Here is a 16,221-nt window from a genome sequence, read left to right on the forward strand (position 1 = left end):
TGCATTTCTTTATTCTCTTCTCCCAACGGGCTCCCAAATGACCAATAACACTGCGCTCTGTACAAAAGCTAGTATTTATTCTCTCTCAAGTTACAACACAGTATTTTCACACTGGAGAAAAATAAATAAACATCTTGTTCAATAAATAGTATAGATATGATCCATAACCTTTAGCCATATCATCTAAGGCACATTGCAAACACATAACATTTATTCTTGGAAAAAAAAAAGCCATCTGTTAACCTCCACGTCTGTTTTTTTGGTATTTAGGAATGTAAAGTTAGTTAAAGGGGAAAAAAAGTTCAGGATTTTTGGCACTGAAAATGAGATTACAGAGCAGTTTTCCAACTTGCTTCATGATGTTGTCACTACAATCAGTTACCAGAAATCTTTAGCAGAAACACGACCAAGCCCATATCTCCAGTTCTGAAAGAAATTCTGTGTCTATAGCTTTGATACCCAAAAAGTGGACCTGTTATGCTCGTTTAAAAGTACATATTTTATTTGGACTCTGCAGTTTGAAGCCAGCTGTTTTAGTTCACTTCTTCTTTAAACTAATTTTCTTCTGATTGGATGCCTTTTTGCAAATGGAAGGTTTGAGCAGAATAAGAATATCTGCTGTCAATGACATCACAGAAAAAAAAATGTCTAAAACTGTACAGTACTGTGCAAAATTTTTTGGGCCACCCCTCATTTCTTCATATACTAGGAATAGCTCTCCAGGCTTCTTGAAGGACATTCATGGCTGACTTTTGTTCTGTTCTCTGTCAAGATGATCCCACGCTGCTTCAGTAATGTTGAGGTCCGGGCTCTGGGGAGGCCAATCCATGATAGTGTTTCACGTTTCGTTTTTTTTACATGCATCCCTCAGGTCCTGTGTCGGGTCTTTGCTTATTTTTATCCATTTCTTAAGGGCATGACTTTCAAATACTGTTTATCTTCTGTTGGTAGTTTTTAGCCTTTCCACCACTTCTTTTTTATCCTCCACTTCTTCAGTTTCCTCCAGTGTCCAAATTAAAATCTAAAAGACCTTTAAAAAGCCAGGAAACTTGAGACCACTATAAAAATCACAAAAGCTGGCTTCTTGGAAGCAAAATATAAAGAAATAAGGAGTGGCGCAAGACTTTTGCACAGACATCCATATATGAAAATAAATAAAATAAAATAAGGACAAGTATAATAGGTCCACTTTTAAGTCTTTTTCTGTTTGCGTTTGAGAAAGCACAGTCAGTTGCTATAGCTATGGCACAAGACATTAGAAGCATAAATGAAAGTTGAGAACAGGGACAAAATGTTGACACTAAATTAAGTCTCGTTTGATATAAAATACATATACAAATTACAATTTGTGGCATTACATGGATGCTGAAGTTATGCAACATTTTATTCAAGACTTTGTGACCACCTGTAGGCTTTGCTGTTTTGCAGCTTGGTGATTTTACATATTTACCTGGGCTTAAAAAAATAGACATTAGAAATGTGTATTCAAATGTGAGCCTTAGAGTTGCTGGTTAGTAGATTTCTTTACCCTGTTTTTATGCTTAAGAAAGCTGACTGAAAGCTGGCTCTAGAATCATATTATTGTACAAATCTGACAGTGGTTTAGATGTTCTCATCAAGCTTCCTGTTAGGAAGCAACACAGTATATTTTCCACTGCAGTGTAATGTGGAAGTATTTCTTTGCTTTGTCTCAAATTCTATTAATATCTCTTGCTGTGAAGTGAAATATGTGAAGAGCTGAATTGACGGGATAAAAGTGAATGGTGTGTTAAGGCAGGAAACACCACAATAATTAGCGTGTGTGTGCGTGTGTGTCCGGGCAGTATGTGTAGCGCTCTTGTAGGGTTACTGTAACTGACCAGTTGACTTGTGATTACTCAGCAGTACCACTCTGCTGGTTATTTCCAGAGTCATCCCCCTGACTCAGCTTCCTCTCCTTTTCTGCCTCTTTCTCTCCTCCTCTGCGCCCCCATCATCCCTCCGGCCATTTTTCCTCCCCTTTTGTCTTTTGCCCATTCAGAATTTTTCCCTTCTTCCTTTAGAGAAAATGAATGTTTGCTGATTCACACATCTGGGGGTCACTGAATCAGTTTTCACTCAATGGAGGCACTGTCTGTCTCGCCGCCTGTCACTCAGTCTGCCCTCGTCTGCATGTGTGTGTCTAACCACCTACAGTGGTATTTCTGTTGATCTATGAGCCGTGAAGTCCGGTAACTCAGCCCAGCCTCAGTGTGTCTCGCTCAATGAGCTGCTATGTGCATTAGGCGGGTGACAGTGCTGGTAATGTGTTGGCTTTGTGTGTCTTATATTCCATTAGCACTTCTGGTGACCTGCCAAATAGTCCTTCATTCACTTATTCCAGTACGGTATGAATGCATGTGTTTATGTGCTTTTGTCTGTTAAATCCGTCAGTTTGATTCCACTCAGATTTTGTGCAAATAATTGCCGATATACTGCACTTTTGTGTGTCTGTGTGTGTTTGTGAGCGTGCGTGTAAGTCTTATCAGCCTCAGCCTCGGAGCTTCTTCTTGAGGCAGTTAAAGTCCTTCGCCGATCGCCACAGCCAGCTCTGAAGCTCTCGCAGTATCCAGAAACCCTCCACCTTCCTGGTAAAGTCGTTCATTGTCGGCCGCGCCGGCAGCAGGGAAGATGAGGGAGAGGAAGAGGAGGCGGAGGTGGAGGAGGAGGAGGTGAAGAGCGGATTCAAGGGAGGCGAGAGTAGGGAGGTGCCCCTTTGTAAAGATAGAGGGACAGGCTGGGGGAGGAGGGTGTGCTCCTCGCCTGCTCCGAATTGGTAGAGGAGGGAGAGTGTGGACAGAGGAGGCTCGAGGGTCGGGGAGAGCAGGGAGCGAGGAGACCGACGCTGCTTCAGATATCCACTGGAGGAAGAGGAGGTAGCACCTGTGTATGCTTGCTTGTCCTCCTCCACCTCTGACTCTCTGCTCCCCTCTAGAATGAATCCGTCCTCTGCTCTGAGCGTGTCTGGGTGATGTGCGTTCAGGTTGTAGCTGTATTGATGCTTGTTGGTTCCTTGTTGGTTTTCTGTTTGTTGTTGAAGGGAGCCCAAGCCTTTCGTGTCCACATATGACACTTCAACCCTGGGTTCGAACTGCCTCTCCTGTTCCTCTCCATCCTCAGTGATACTTAACAGCCTTCTGCTCCTCACCCATCTCTCCTCTTCCTCCTTCCCTGCTGCTTTTTTTGCACTGGCTGCCCAATTTCCTCTCTCTGGCTCTTCCCTCTTCTCTCTTCTCCGTCTTTCTCCCCTTACCCTCTCCCTCAATCCGCTACTCCTTCCTCTGCCTGCCTCTGCTCTCCTTGCCTCTTTTCCTCTCCTTTTTTCTGTCAGCTCCTTAGTGACACCATCTTCCTGAACACCTCTGACTAACTTTGCCCCACTTCTTCTTTGGCCACTACGCTGACCAGACACCGATCTAGATCCGGCTCTTGATCTGTACAAGTTCTGGCTCATGAGCGGAGCTGGTCGGCCACCTCCTGTCCCCGTCTCCAAATACTGCAGCTCACCAGCATTACCTCTAATGTTTGGAGTTTGTGTAGGATTTGTGTCACCAAGCACAGTCATCAGTGCAGATATTGAACCCAGAAGTCCATCCAGACCCATGCAGAAGTGCAGAAGGGAGGTCTTGAGTGAGGGGCAGAGGGTCGAGCGGGCCAGCTCCCTGACAGCTCCCAGAAGGACAGAGTAGGCCTTTTGGTTCTGGGCCAGTCGTGCTTTGTTCTCCAGGCGATGCCACTGGTCCACTCGAGTGGCAGCACTCGGCAGTGTCAGAGCCGTGCTGTTGGGCCTCGGAGGGGAGAAGTCTTTGTCATTAAATGGAGGGCCAAGATAGGTCAGCTGGAGGACAAATGAGAAGAGGAAAGGAGAAGATTTATTATAGTTTATTACAAATTGAGCAATCATTCATCATAACAATTTCAATATCTTCACTGCTATAAAGCAAAACTTGTCAGGGTGGGGGAAAAAAAGTCAAGAGCCACTCTATTTGAGTGCTTTAGGGGGCCTCCTTTTTAACTAAAAGGAAGGCGAATACCATGGTGCTACTAAATACACAGAAAAACAGTGCACAGTTTATGCAAATACACTGTATAAAGGCTGAGCGGGAAAGTCAACCACTAAACTGTGATGACTGACAATTATTCTGCAGTTTGGCTTTGTTTTCTCCTCCAAATTAGTTTCCAAATAGTTCGGCTAACCGGAGGGTTTGAGTAAAAACCTGTCTGATCTGAAATAGCAGTTTCTGTTTCTTGTCTTGACAAAGTCCCAGATCTCAGCAAGTAATGTGCAAAAAAACAACCGGCATGATTTTTTTTTTTGGTTGTGTTTCTTCAGAAGTGGGAGGTTTTCTGCTAAATGGTTCTTCATGAGCCTGTTCACATATAAGAGGCATCATCTGCGGCACATGTCCAATGACAAACATAGACAAAGTTACAGCAGAGTGACATATTCTACCAATGAATACAAAACTATAATATTAAAAGCACTGTAGAATTAAAAAGCACTGCTCTTAATACACTCTTGTGCTTCAAGCGGTCATTATGGTCGGAGAAGTGTGATATAATTGCAGCCCGTTTAAAGCCAGAAAGGAAAGCTGGTAAAATCCACCCTATGCAAGTTAATAGACTTATCAGTATCACTGCCTCATTGTTTAATATGAATACCCGAACCTTGTTATAGTAACATCTTGCTTAAATGAAGGTGTTTCTACATAATGTTAGACAGTTTTTGACTTTCAGCTGCAGTCCTGTCAGCGTTCAGGAGTCAGAAAACAAGTAAAGAAGTGTTTTTACAAATTCAAGGGTACTTCAATATGCAGAATGGAACTGGGGATTGAACCACTAAGCCTCCAATGAGTAGACAACCCGTTCTGCCTCCTCAGCCACATCCGCCTGCACTACTTTCTGTCTATACCATCTATCTATTCTCTTCTGCTTAAGCTTTTCAGGGTCAGGGTGGGGGGTGGAGCCTGTCCCAGCTACCATAGAGCGAGAGGAGGGGTACACCCTGGACAGATCACCATGGTTTTACTTAGATCTTATTTTTGGATCTGATGCTGTTCATCAGGAATTACATCTAGATGGACAGAAGAAGTGGGTAGTGCTTTCAGGAGTGTTCTTTAGTTAGTCAAGATCATATTTAAAAAGCAGGGTATAGAGTTAGTATTAGTAATGATGAATATGAAGGGGCCTCCATGATGTATAGAGTTCAACAGGGTTGCTTCAGTCTCACCATATGACTAGTCACACAAACATGCCATGTACCACGAGAAGGTAAACAACTGGATGCAACATCCTTCAACTACATAAAGACAGAACTAATTATGTTTGGCAATAAAAAGGAGGGAGATGTCTTAAAGCTCCTTCATGCTCTGATTTCTTGTCAGGTGTACTGCTGCAGTAATGTTAGACAGTCGTCAAAATGTAACAGAGATACACCAACAAGATCACACAGAACTCCAGTTTCTTGTATTCTTGCACTGTTTGTCAATTAAATATACATTCACCTTAAGTCCCAATGTGTTGTCCAAAAAAGTATCACAAATATGTTTACTGAGCACAGGCCTGCACGGTCTCTCAAGTCTGCAGGGATTGGTCAACTCAAACCAAACATGATGAAATGGCTTTTAGCCATCCTGCTGCCCACAGCTGGAATCAGCTCCCCACGGAGCTTAGATATACCCCAACTGTAGCCATTTTAAAACTAAACTCAAAATAAGCTTCTGTTCCCAGTTCTCATTATCTGTTACATTTATTATTTTTCTTATCTTTGGCCTGGCAGTGTTGGGAAAGTTACTTTGAAGTGGTTTACAAACCAAAAATTTAATTCACACAGGGAGCAGCTCAGCTACAGCAAAATCGCCCGAGGGAGAAACTGGTAAAAAGAAAAAGCTACTTCATTAATTATTTTGCTGAGAGAAAGGCATTATAATTTATTACAAAAAAGCCACATGTCAACTAAATGTCAATCAGTTTAATTTATTGCAAAGAGCTGTACTTTTTTACAAGTATAAGAAAAGAAATACTCCTTTATTCATGGGAAAGTGGAGAAATGCCATCTGTGGCTATCTATATAACATCCATCAGGCTTCCCTTTGGGAACTAGTCCTTGCCTTATACACTCTGTGGGCAAAAGCATTTAGCCACACCTCTTAATCTTTCAATTCAGGAGTTTTTAGTCCCATTACCACAGGTAAGGTCACAGAGGGGGATGTCCGAGTGATGAGGCGCATCACATGTAAAAGTCACCAAATCTCTGCTCAGTAAATAAATGCAGAGCTCTGAATCTCCTCTGGCATTAAAATCAGCACAAAAATTGTGCACCTGGAGCTTCATGGCATCAGTTTTCGTAGCCTGAGTAGCTTCTGTAGATGTAATGTGTAGTTGGCCCAGTGTTTTTGTCCATATTGAGGACTTTCTGGCCCAAAATTGTGTGTAGATTCAGTTGTTAACTACACAAACGTCCACAGTGTGAATATGAACATTAACTACTGGCAAATTACTGCAAATGACTAAAGTGCCTGTTTGATGAGATGTAATTTCACCATAATTTCATGAGGAACCATAACAGATATGTGGCTCTTTATCTGTAGATGTTCGCTAACTGTCTATTCCTTTCATTGTTGTGAGGGATCATATTCATCGTCATCGTTTAATACATTCTTATGATAAATAGTGCATTTGTGAGTTTTGTTTAAGTATTTTCATTTATTCTTGTGTATTTCATGTGTATGCATTCTTATTTGGAAATGATTTACTTTTTGTCTCTCTGATGAAGACATTTTGATAAAAGACTGAACATATCACAAAACTACTCACATATACGTCTTTGATCTCTTTCAGCTGAAACTCCAGGTACTTGGTGAGCTCATAGGTGCTCTGTATCGAACTCCTCTCGCTGGCCAGGCTGTGGAGAGCATCCACGGCGGTGGCCATGGCAGCGGCCAATAGCAAGACGAGCTGGTGCTGATCGACTGTGGAGAAACAAAGAAAGCAACACTGTGAGATGTGTCTTTAATGACATTCACGTCTTGGGTGTCCAAGCGTTAAATAGCGCACGCTGTAGAGGTATTTGCCGTAAAAACAGAGAGGTGAAATTTATTTTCTCAGACGTGTTTTCATTATTTAACTTGGATGATGAGTTTTTAAATGAATTTTGATGATTGCGAGCTCACCAAGCAAAAAAAAAAAAAAACAGAAAAAAAGAAAATCACCTCCAGCAACAGTTTCCTAGCTTTTCTCCGGTCGCATCACACTGTTTATAGGAATTTTTTACAATATTCCAGTTTATTTCTTTGTCTCTATGACGATGGCCTTGTCTGTTTACATTTTGCCAGGTCAGAGTCATCTGACACTGCCAATAAAGCTTTTTCCGTTTCCAATCTAATTTTAGAGGTTTCTGGCTGTCGGAGGTTTACTCTGGCTTCAAATAAAACCTTGTTTAATAGCTTCAGACAGTCAGACAAATGGCTCCTATGTTCAATGCAGCAGTCTGTCAGGACAGCAGTCGCCTGAACGCGCACACACTCTCGCACACACGCGTTCATTCCTGACCGATAACCCCGAAAACAAAGGCATGTGGCTTTCTTTACAATCACAAACATTAATGTGTTTGTATGGGTTGTATGTTTGCTGTGGACTTCTTGTTTAGGTTTCAGAGTGTTTGTGTAGGTGTTTCATGTTACTGTGTGAGTGTTTGTGAGAATGTTTGTAGCCGTAATTATATATGTGGATTAAATTCGCATTTCTGAGAGTGTATACAATGATTGTGTGTGTGTGTGAGAGAGAGAGAGAGAGAGAGAGGGGGCGGCACTGTGTTTGTAAGAGCGGAAACCTTTCAGTGCCCCTGTCTCTGGTTTCAAACTGAGAAAATTGGAAAATTGGAGCTGAAAGGTGATTTTCAACATTAAGGAACTTCATGTACGTCCACTTCTCTTCGTCCCATGCGCTCTCTCTCAGGACACTTTCACACTTTCTCCCTTTGCTCGCTAACTCACTCTCTCAGCACTGCTTCAGCCTCTCAATGGAGCCGTGCAAACATTTCCTCTTTTCATTTCTGCTCTCCATCATCCCCCCCATCCTCCTGACACCCGGATGGCAGGCCGTGATTCATGCTTGTAATTATGGGCAAACCATGCTGCTGCTCAACAGGTGTGAAATATGCATTGCACAATGTGTGTGTGTGTTTATGTGTGTGTCCGCTTTCTCTCTTATGCTCAATCTCCTCTGGCTTAGACACACCTCAAGCCTCCTGTTGTTTGACCAGAGCAATCCCTTTCTGCTTCCAGATTAGTCACACTTTACTCCAGCGTTCCTATCTTCCCTGTCATACCTTTATCCTCATTTTCTCCTCTCAGCGATCTTATCTCTCGCATGCCTTAGGTTGGAATAACAGCAGACAATTAACCCTGATTAGCTCGCCTGCTCCTCAATTTCCCTTTTCTCTCTCCCTTTGATCTTTCACTACGGGGCCCCACAGGACTAATATGAGAATTTAAGTGAATTGCTTCAACACCCTGCAGAACATTTACCCCTAGCGTTCACTTGGGTATAAATAAAATAGAATAAATAAATAAATAAATGGTTTCGGTTTTAAATAGTCAACACCTTTTTTTTTCCTTCTCTGACTCACCATATTTGCCATATCAGTATCCACTCCCACACAGGGTTGGGTTGAAACTGAGTGATATGCAAAAGCGTCCCAGAAATAACTGCACTGAGGAAGAGATTTAGCTCTCTATATTAAGTAAGTGATTAGTTATGACTCACCCAAAAATCAGAAACAAAAACAAACCACTAGAATACAGCAACAAGTAGGTTTAATTAGGTTACTTCATTTGATTAATTTAAAAAAAAGCAGTGTGACATGGCAACTGCTTCTGACAGACAGTTTCAAATTAAAACAGGATTAAAAATGCGTGTCATGCTTTGAGTGACAGGGCAAAATCTAAGCAAACAACGCCCTAACTGTTTGATTAAACAGGACTCTTTCACACCAGGTGACTCTTCCCCTACCTGTTGACCCCCAAGTTGCCGACTACATCAAGGCATTTTCCCAGACTATTTTCTGAGCCCGTGGCAACTCCCACACACACCTTGAAGTTAGTCATCTAGGGCAACCCCTGTCAGCCAAGCCTCCTCCTCACTCCTCGTCACCTGTCAGAGGCACTAAGCATCTTTCAGCAACGGCGGAACATTTGGAGCTCATCAAGCAGCTGGCTCCTCCCACTGAACATCCCCCATTAGCATCAAAACACCCCGAAACCAACACGACATCGTTGACTCTTGAAGTAAACAAGCTTGAAGAAAACAAGGGCTCACAGTGTGCAGTAAGGGGTCATTTTCAAAGGGAATAAACAGGTACCGAAAAAAGGAGTCCGGGATGAAGGAGGAAAAATCTTCTTGGCAAAAATCAACCCAAACTGTTCCAAACCGTTTCCTTTTGTCTGCAGCCACATGCTTGGAGATGATTGCCAGACGTGAAAGGCTCTTGTTGTTTTGATTGAGCACTGACATGTCTTAAAGCGGCCTCTGCTGCCGCTAAAAACAACCGCTCTTTTGTACAAGTAAACTCAGATAACTCAAACCGAAAGCCACGTTGTCGTTATATAATATTAGATTGAGTAACGGCAGTATAGTCGGCATATAGCCTGACTTCAAGGCGAGCCCTGTAGGCTTGGGGCTGTGTCTGTGTACCTGGCAGTGGAAGCGCACTCCGCAGGGCAGGGTTGAAACCAGAACATTCTCCATGGGAGGATTGCATTACAGCAACACAGGAGTTCCCTACAACGGCCGACCGTGACCTGCTTCCACGCAGTTGTGTGTGTGAGTCTACACACGTGTACCTATTAGAGTTACACATATGCACACATGGGGTGAGGTGGGTTGGAGGGGGCTCCTTTATTTGCAACAGATCATATTTTTATCTTCGGTTTGTTCGCCGGTGTAAAGTCAGTTCTGACACTCTGGAGTCTGGTTGCCATCTGCAGAGCAGAGCTGAACGGGAGGTTCTGGCGGCAGAGCTTGTGCGCTCCAGATAGTTCAGAATTAAACACCAACAGGGGGTCAGGGTTCAGAGTTGAATGTTAGGGCGCAAGGATGTGTTCAAGGGTAAAAGGACATTTGACATTTTACACTCCAGACGCTGTTTTGGTAAAACAGTGACCCAGTGTTTGTGGGTGTTGTGTCGCTTCCATCCGAGAGGACTGGTATTTCATCTTTCCCAGCATGCATCACCATTTGAGGTTTTAAACAAGCACTTAAACAGAATTTGGTATTGTGGGAAAACCATGTGCAAGCAAATCTCTCCGGTCTGGTCCAGGAAAAACTCACTCGGGTGCCAAAAAAGGTTGCCCTCCATCGCTCTAACCACTTGAAAGAGGTCTGAAACAGAGATGAAACCTAAGTACATAGAAGATGTTGTAAATCAGCTCTAGATTCATGATGTTTATTATTTCCTGTGTAATGCTGATTGGATAGGATTGGATGTTGTCATGTGCATACATACATACAAGTGCTGTGTGTACAGTAGAAGATTTAACCTTTTGCAAAGCATGTTTTCCAGAACCAAAATCCAGAGATGGATGCTAATTCCCTCACTCGTCACGCATAACTTGTATCTAGTCGCTGTGAAGAATTACTCTACTCCACCAGAGGACAATATCAAACATCACTAGGGACAGAAATAACTGATGTTTCCAGATATTTTCCACTTTGCTGCAATCCGTGATTGGAATATTGAGGTTATATTTCAGTTCCATGACTGATTTTTGAGTATGCTTTTTTTCTCTCCAGACTTTAAGAAAGATATCTCGATATAATCTCTTCAATATTTGCTAAAATGACCGGACTCACGTCATGATCAGACCAGGCAGCAGACCCTGCAAATACTATTCATGTGAGCCGATGATTGTGATTCTGAGTCAGAGATATCAGACACTTTTGACAGCTCAAAAAAAAACAACAACAACATTGTCCGCTAACATCTGGGAACAATTGCTTAGATGTAATTCCTCCATTGGCAGGGACTTCTAAATAATCCTAATACGAACGCTAATAGAATTAATTAAGCAAAAGTAAACTAAAATCATACTGTTTCCATTTGTTAGGACAGCACTACAAATAATAACACCACAAAAACATAATAAAATAACACTGCAAAAATGGAACAAATAGTAAAAGGCTTTTATTCGTGTAGTGCTATTCTAGCCCTACCGACCTCTTCTATGTGCGTTTATACTAAAAGCCACATTCACCCATTCATACACTTTATTCTATTAACTTTAAGCACTTCATCGAGCTCACACACAGATGGATGCATCAGTTTGGGGATGGGTGTCTTTCCCAAGGAACGCTTCTTTCCCTTCTTATTAGGACGACCGGCTCTACCTCCTGAGCCGCAGCCGCCCCCAGCGTTTCCTGTCCATCCCAGCCTTCCGACATTATATGAATGCAGAACAAATTCAAGCTCCAGCTCAGTATTACGGCCCTCATCAGACACTGTGAGCGTGGGCGTCACTGCCAACATCAACAAGTTCACAAATTATCGATATGTGCTCGCTGAAATCCACATCCTGGAGCCACTAAATGAAAAACGGATCCTCTGCCTCATCTTGTACGCTTGTTGTCTTCCAGCTAACGTGGCAGAGGCAGAGCTAGAGCCTCAGTGTGGCTCTGATGACAGAAAGGAAGCATCTGAGCCAAAAATCAGAGGAGCTGTTTGCTTTTTCCATTGTTTTAAACTATTCGGCTGCACTGTACCTGGTGGCAATTTTGTCCTCAGCCATAACATATACAAAAAAACATAAACACACCAGTGGATGCCAGGGGGAAAGCCACGCATCGCCTTACTGATATAAAGGATGAGGGGACACAGGCCAAATGGACAGAAGGTTGACATTCTGGGGTCGGGGTCAGTTTTGTGTATCTGTGTACAGTTAAAGGCCAGATTTATGTGCAGTCTGTACTCAATCAAATGTGCATTCCTTCACTAACTCAACACACACACACACACATGCACACATATGTATAAAGAGTGCACACTGGAGTGTAGATCCATGCATGCACAGGCGTTATACTGAGGAATACATATAAACAAACCTTTTCATAGTCAAGCACACACACACACACACACACACACACACACACACACACACACACACACATGTGCAAACTTTTCCCATCCCTTCCCTCATGAGATTCCTTCCTCTGGAGTTTGTTCATGGTGAATTTCAAATTGATCCTCTTGGCACTGGACACACTCTGGGGTTGCCAAACAACATCAATGACCCCCAAAACAAAGGCAAAAGAAAACACACATTTAAAAAAAAAAATCCAATAAAAATCATGTTCATGCCCAGAATCTCTCTTTGCAACCATTTCTCCCAAGTCGTAAACTCAACATCTTCTGCTCGGCTGCCCTTCTCGCCTCATTGTCTGTCTCCCTCTTCCCCTTATAAGCCAATCTACCCCCTCCTATTTTTTAAATCACTGGATTCCAGTGGCTCCATGCTTTATCGCCATGTTTGGTTTCAATTTCTTTGTCGCTTCATCTCCACCACTCTCTCCTTAAATCTCTCTGAAACATCAAACTTCCATTTTAAAGTCTCCTTCCTTTCTATCCCTAATTACCTTTCCCTTCTCTTCCTTTCACTAATTGGCTCCACTCGTTCCCTCCATCAACATCTCTCATTCCCTCCCTCTTTTTTTGTCAGACCTTCAGTTTTTAATTTACCTCGAACCCCCACCACTTGCCATCCCCGAACTCACGGATTTCGCTTAGAAAAACACCCCGTAAACAGAATCAGACGAGAATCCGCTGCCGAATCGAGACTCCCCTGCTCCTCTACGGCCTTGATGGAAAGCCGAAGAGCGGAGGTGGAAAATACGGAGCTGTTTATCGAAATACGAGGTAGCATTGAAGAGTATAAAAGGATTTGGAATACAAAGGAAAAAATGCAAAATATTCTTTACTTCCAGCTTCTTAAATTCTTCAGCTTCACCGCTTTTTAATCATCTCACAGGAGAGGGAAAATAATAGCGGTAAAACAAGGGATTTACAGTCCTTACCTTCGTCTTTCGGAAGATAACTAACAGATTAAAAGGCACAACTGACGATAATGTAAATATGTAATAGCTCCAGACCTCCTGAAAGTGCCTCTATACACTTTCTATACCCTTAAGGTCAGCTTAGGGTCAACCTTTTAATTCATGCATTGGACAGCTGTCCCTATTATCTTTTAGATTCATACACCGATTCTCTTTAAAGAAACACCCATATGCTGGTGGAATACGGTTCCTTATCATTATCGCTTGTGCTCTGAGCAGTTTGACTCTTGTATCATCTGGGTTTTTGTGTCTGTGTGCATGCGCCAGCCCGTGTAAATTCACCAATTTACTCCACTTTGTCGAGAACTTTTTACTCAGTTATATTCATTCTCCGGCTTCCCTTGCACGTTACTCACTCCAGCTGAAGTGTTTATGCGTTTCTCTTATACGACGCATTGTTAAATACTCACTCAATGTGACACACGGTATATAAAAACCTAAAAGAACCGCTGTAACTTTAAAATACTGGCTACACATACACTAAAACTTGGCGTTTGGTTACTTTAATAGGATATAAAAGATAGATTTTTTTGTTTGTTTGTTTGTTTGTTTGTGTTACTGCAATTTTTTTTTTTTAAAGTCTTGATCTGGAAGTGAGGAAGATATTTTGGAGCCTTGAAGGATAGACGGAGGGAAAGAAGAGGAGGAAGAGGAAAAGGGGTCGGTGGAGGGGAGCACGAGGGAGCCGGTGAGGGAGAGTTTTGTGAAGCGAGGGGCCATGTTAATTTGGGAAAAATGTAAACAGCATGTGTAACTGTTCAAAGCGTGACCGACTCATTTTATATCAGTCCCCCCTTCTCTCTCTGCTCTCTTTCCCTCTGGGTGCTGCTAACTTCTGTCAATCTGCACTGCATTAACCCCTCTACCGCCAGTTCCTCCTTCTCCCTCTCTCCTTCTCTATTTACTTTTATCTGTCTCTCTCCCCCTCCACACACATCCTCTTGACGTTCACGTATACCGTGAAGAATTGGGGATGGCGCTGCAGCGAATCAAAAGATGTGAAAGGTTCATTTTATCCTGTTTTCCACCTCCTCTGCTCTCTCTCCATATATCCCTACCTCTCTTTCTTTTCACCCTGACTTTTTTGTCCTTTTTAGCCAGCATTTTGGAGTTAACGGGTCCAGCACATACTAAAGCTTTTATCTGAAACACACTGACAATAATTCAAGCCTCGGGGCAATAACAGTCTTTGTCTGCATGTGTGTACACAAAAGTCAGACGGTGATGAGGAAAAACGTGTATCTGTGCATCTGTGTCGAGATAAAATCCAAAGTGTGTGTGTGTGAGAGACAAAGACAGCCGAGCCTTCTGTGTATTTATTTGCTCCGAGTATCGGTTTGTTCTGTAGTCAGCTTTCTGTTTATTGTCCTTCTAAAGTTACACTATACGTGACGTGAGACTCAAGATGGGACAGAGAGCGAGAGGGGAGGATGACAGAGGAAGAGGAGGAAGAAGAAAACAGCAGAGCTGGTGATTTTTTTCTTATTTATATGTTTTGCTCAGAGCATCATTTCATCATGGGCCATCCTTCAGTAGCTGCTTATCTTTCCTTCTTCTTTCACTTCTCCTTTTCCCTTCGTCTCCTAGACATGGAGCAGCAGCCGCACCAGTGGTCCCAGGGGGAAAATGTGTGTGTGTGTGTGTGTGACTAACGTGAATCATGTACTTTGTCATATCGGTGACAGTTAACTAGACAGGGGCTTTAGCTGCGTCTGACCCCCTCAACCCCTGTCATTTTTTTCCCTTTTACTGTGAATAAGACCCCTCCCCATCCATCTTTCGCTCTCACAGACATTTTTCAGCCTTTCTCGCTCTTATTTTCCACACTCTCTTCCTGCTATCCCTCTCACATGGATATTTCACACTAAATTACCCTAAAATTACATTTCCTCTATTTTCACTCCATTCATATTTCCATCCATTTTTTACTCTGTTTGTTTGTTTGTTTGTTTTTCTGATAACCCTCAGAGAATTAGATGATGGACCACTAAACGCACGTGTGCTTCTTCACCAGTAATTTCCAAATGTGAAGAAATGATTCACAGCAACCTTTAAACTAATTTTATATTAAAAATAACAACAAGAAAAATAAATATAAAAAAAATAAAATTAAGGGATTTATTTCCAGGATTATAAAAGAAAACTGTTTTGATAGTTGGGATAATTTGATGTTTGGTTTTAAGTGGAAGAAACGTGCGCAGTTAAACCCTTAGGCTATACAGAATAGGATCATATTTGCGGGAATTACGCACTAAAATATCCAAACTCGGCGCTTTTGCCACAACTTTTAATAATGATTAAAGATGCGAGACAAAACAAAACATTAAATGATAAAGCAAAAGTTTAAGTATAAAAGAAAAAAAAAAAAAAAAAAAAAAAAAAAAAAAAAAAAGGGAATTCCACTTAATTCCACAGTAATTTTACTCTGCCTGGCAACAAAGTTTTTCCTTTTCCACCCATCCCTCCATAAAAGGTTTTAGATTCATGGTCTTACCTCCGCAGAATCTCCTCATTTTCCTCAAATCCTTTTATCCACGTCGGTGCGCTCTCAGAAGTTCATCCACTAAGCGCAGAAATAACCCGATAATGATCTCCTCTCTCCTCTTGGAGATTAAACAGAACCGCAAACTTTTTTCTTTTTATCGTCTAATCGGCTCAATAAAATCTGCTCAGGAGAAGATAAAGTGAAACACAGGTGATGCCTATCCAGTCCTTAAAAGAGAACTATTTGTTATATTCAGGGTCTCAGGATGGAGTTGAAATATTGACGATCCGCTGACTATGGTGCGTGTGGTCTGTGCGACAGACTGAATGACGGCGGAGCCTTTTTGTACCTCCTCCTCCTCCTCTTTTTCTACCCTTTCCACTTCTTTCCTCCCCTCCTTCACATCCCTGTCTCTTCTTCTCCTTCTTCTTCTTTCGTTATCCGCCTCCTCCTCTTCAGTAAATGGTGGTGATTCACCGGGTTGACGCATCACGGCTCAACTTGACAGAGCCGCTGAACCACGGGACTTGTCACAACTCATTTCTTCCTCTCTCTCCTCTCGTCATCCTCGGGAACCCAAAGTGAGCGCGGCCGTTTGATCTTAAATCTGCTTC

The 16,221-nt window shown here is 42.4% G+C and overlaps 1 protein-coding gene across 2 annotated transcripts in view; it reads right to left on the reverse strand.

Moving 5' to 3' along the window:
- Positions 1 to 16,221, reverse strand: part of clcf1 (cardiotrophin-like cytokine factor 1) — an 18,696-nt gene continuing 2,475 nt past the window's right edge. Inside the window, exons 1-3 of one of the 2 annotated variants that reach the window (XM_039618733.1) lie at positions 15,617 to 15,906; positions 6,835 to 6,989; positions 1 to 3,856 (exon numbers count right to left, since the gene is read on the reverse strand). In XM_039618733.1, the coding sequence (XP_039474667.1) occupies positions 2,510 to 3,856; positions 6,835 to 6,989; positions 15,617 to 15,635 (1,521 nt within the window). In that variant the 5' untranslated portion in view covers positions 15,636 to 15,906 and the 3' untranslated portion in view covers positions 1 to 2,509. Of the gene's footprint in view, positions 3,857 to 6,834; positions 6,990 to 15,616; positions 15,907 to 16,221 lie in introns of those variants that run through there. The other variant, XM_039618730.1, reaches the window with a different exon arrangement.

Source organism: Oreochromis aureus, linkage group 2, assembly GCF_013358895.1.
Source record: "Oreochromis aureus strain Israel breed Guangdong linkage group 2, ZZ_aureus, whole genome shotgun sequence".
Classification (NCBI taxonomy): domain Eukaryota; kingdom Metazoa; phylum Chordata; class Actinopteri; order Cichliformes; family Cichlidae; genus Oreochromis; species Oreochromis aureus.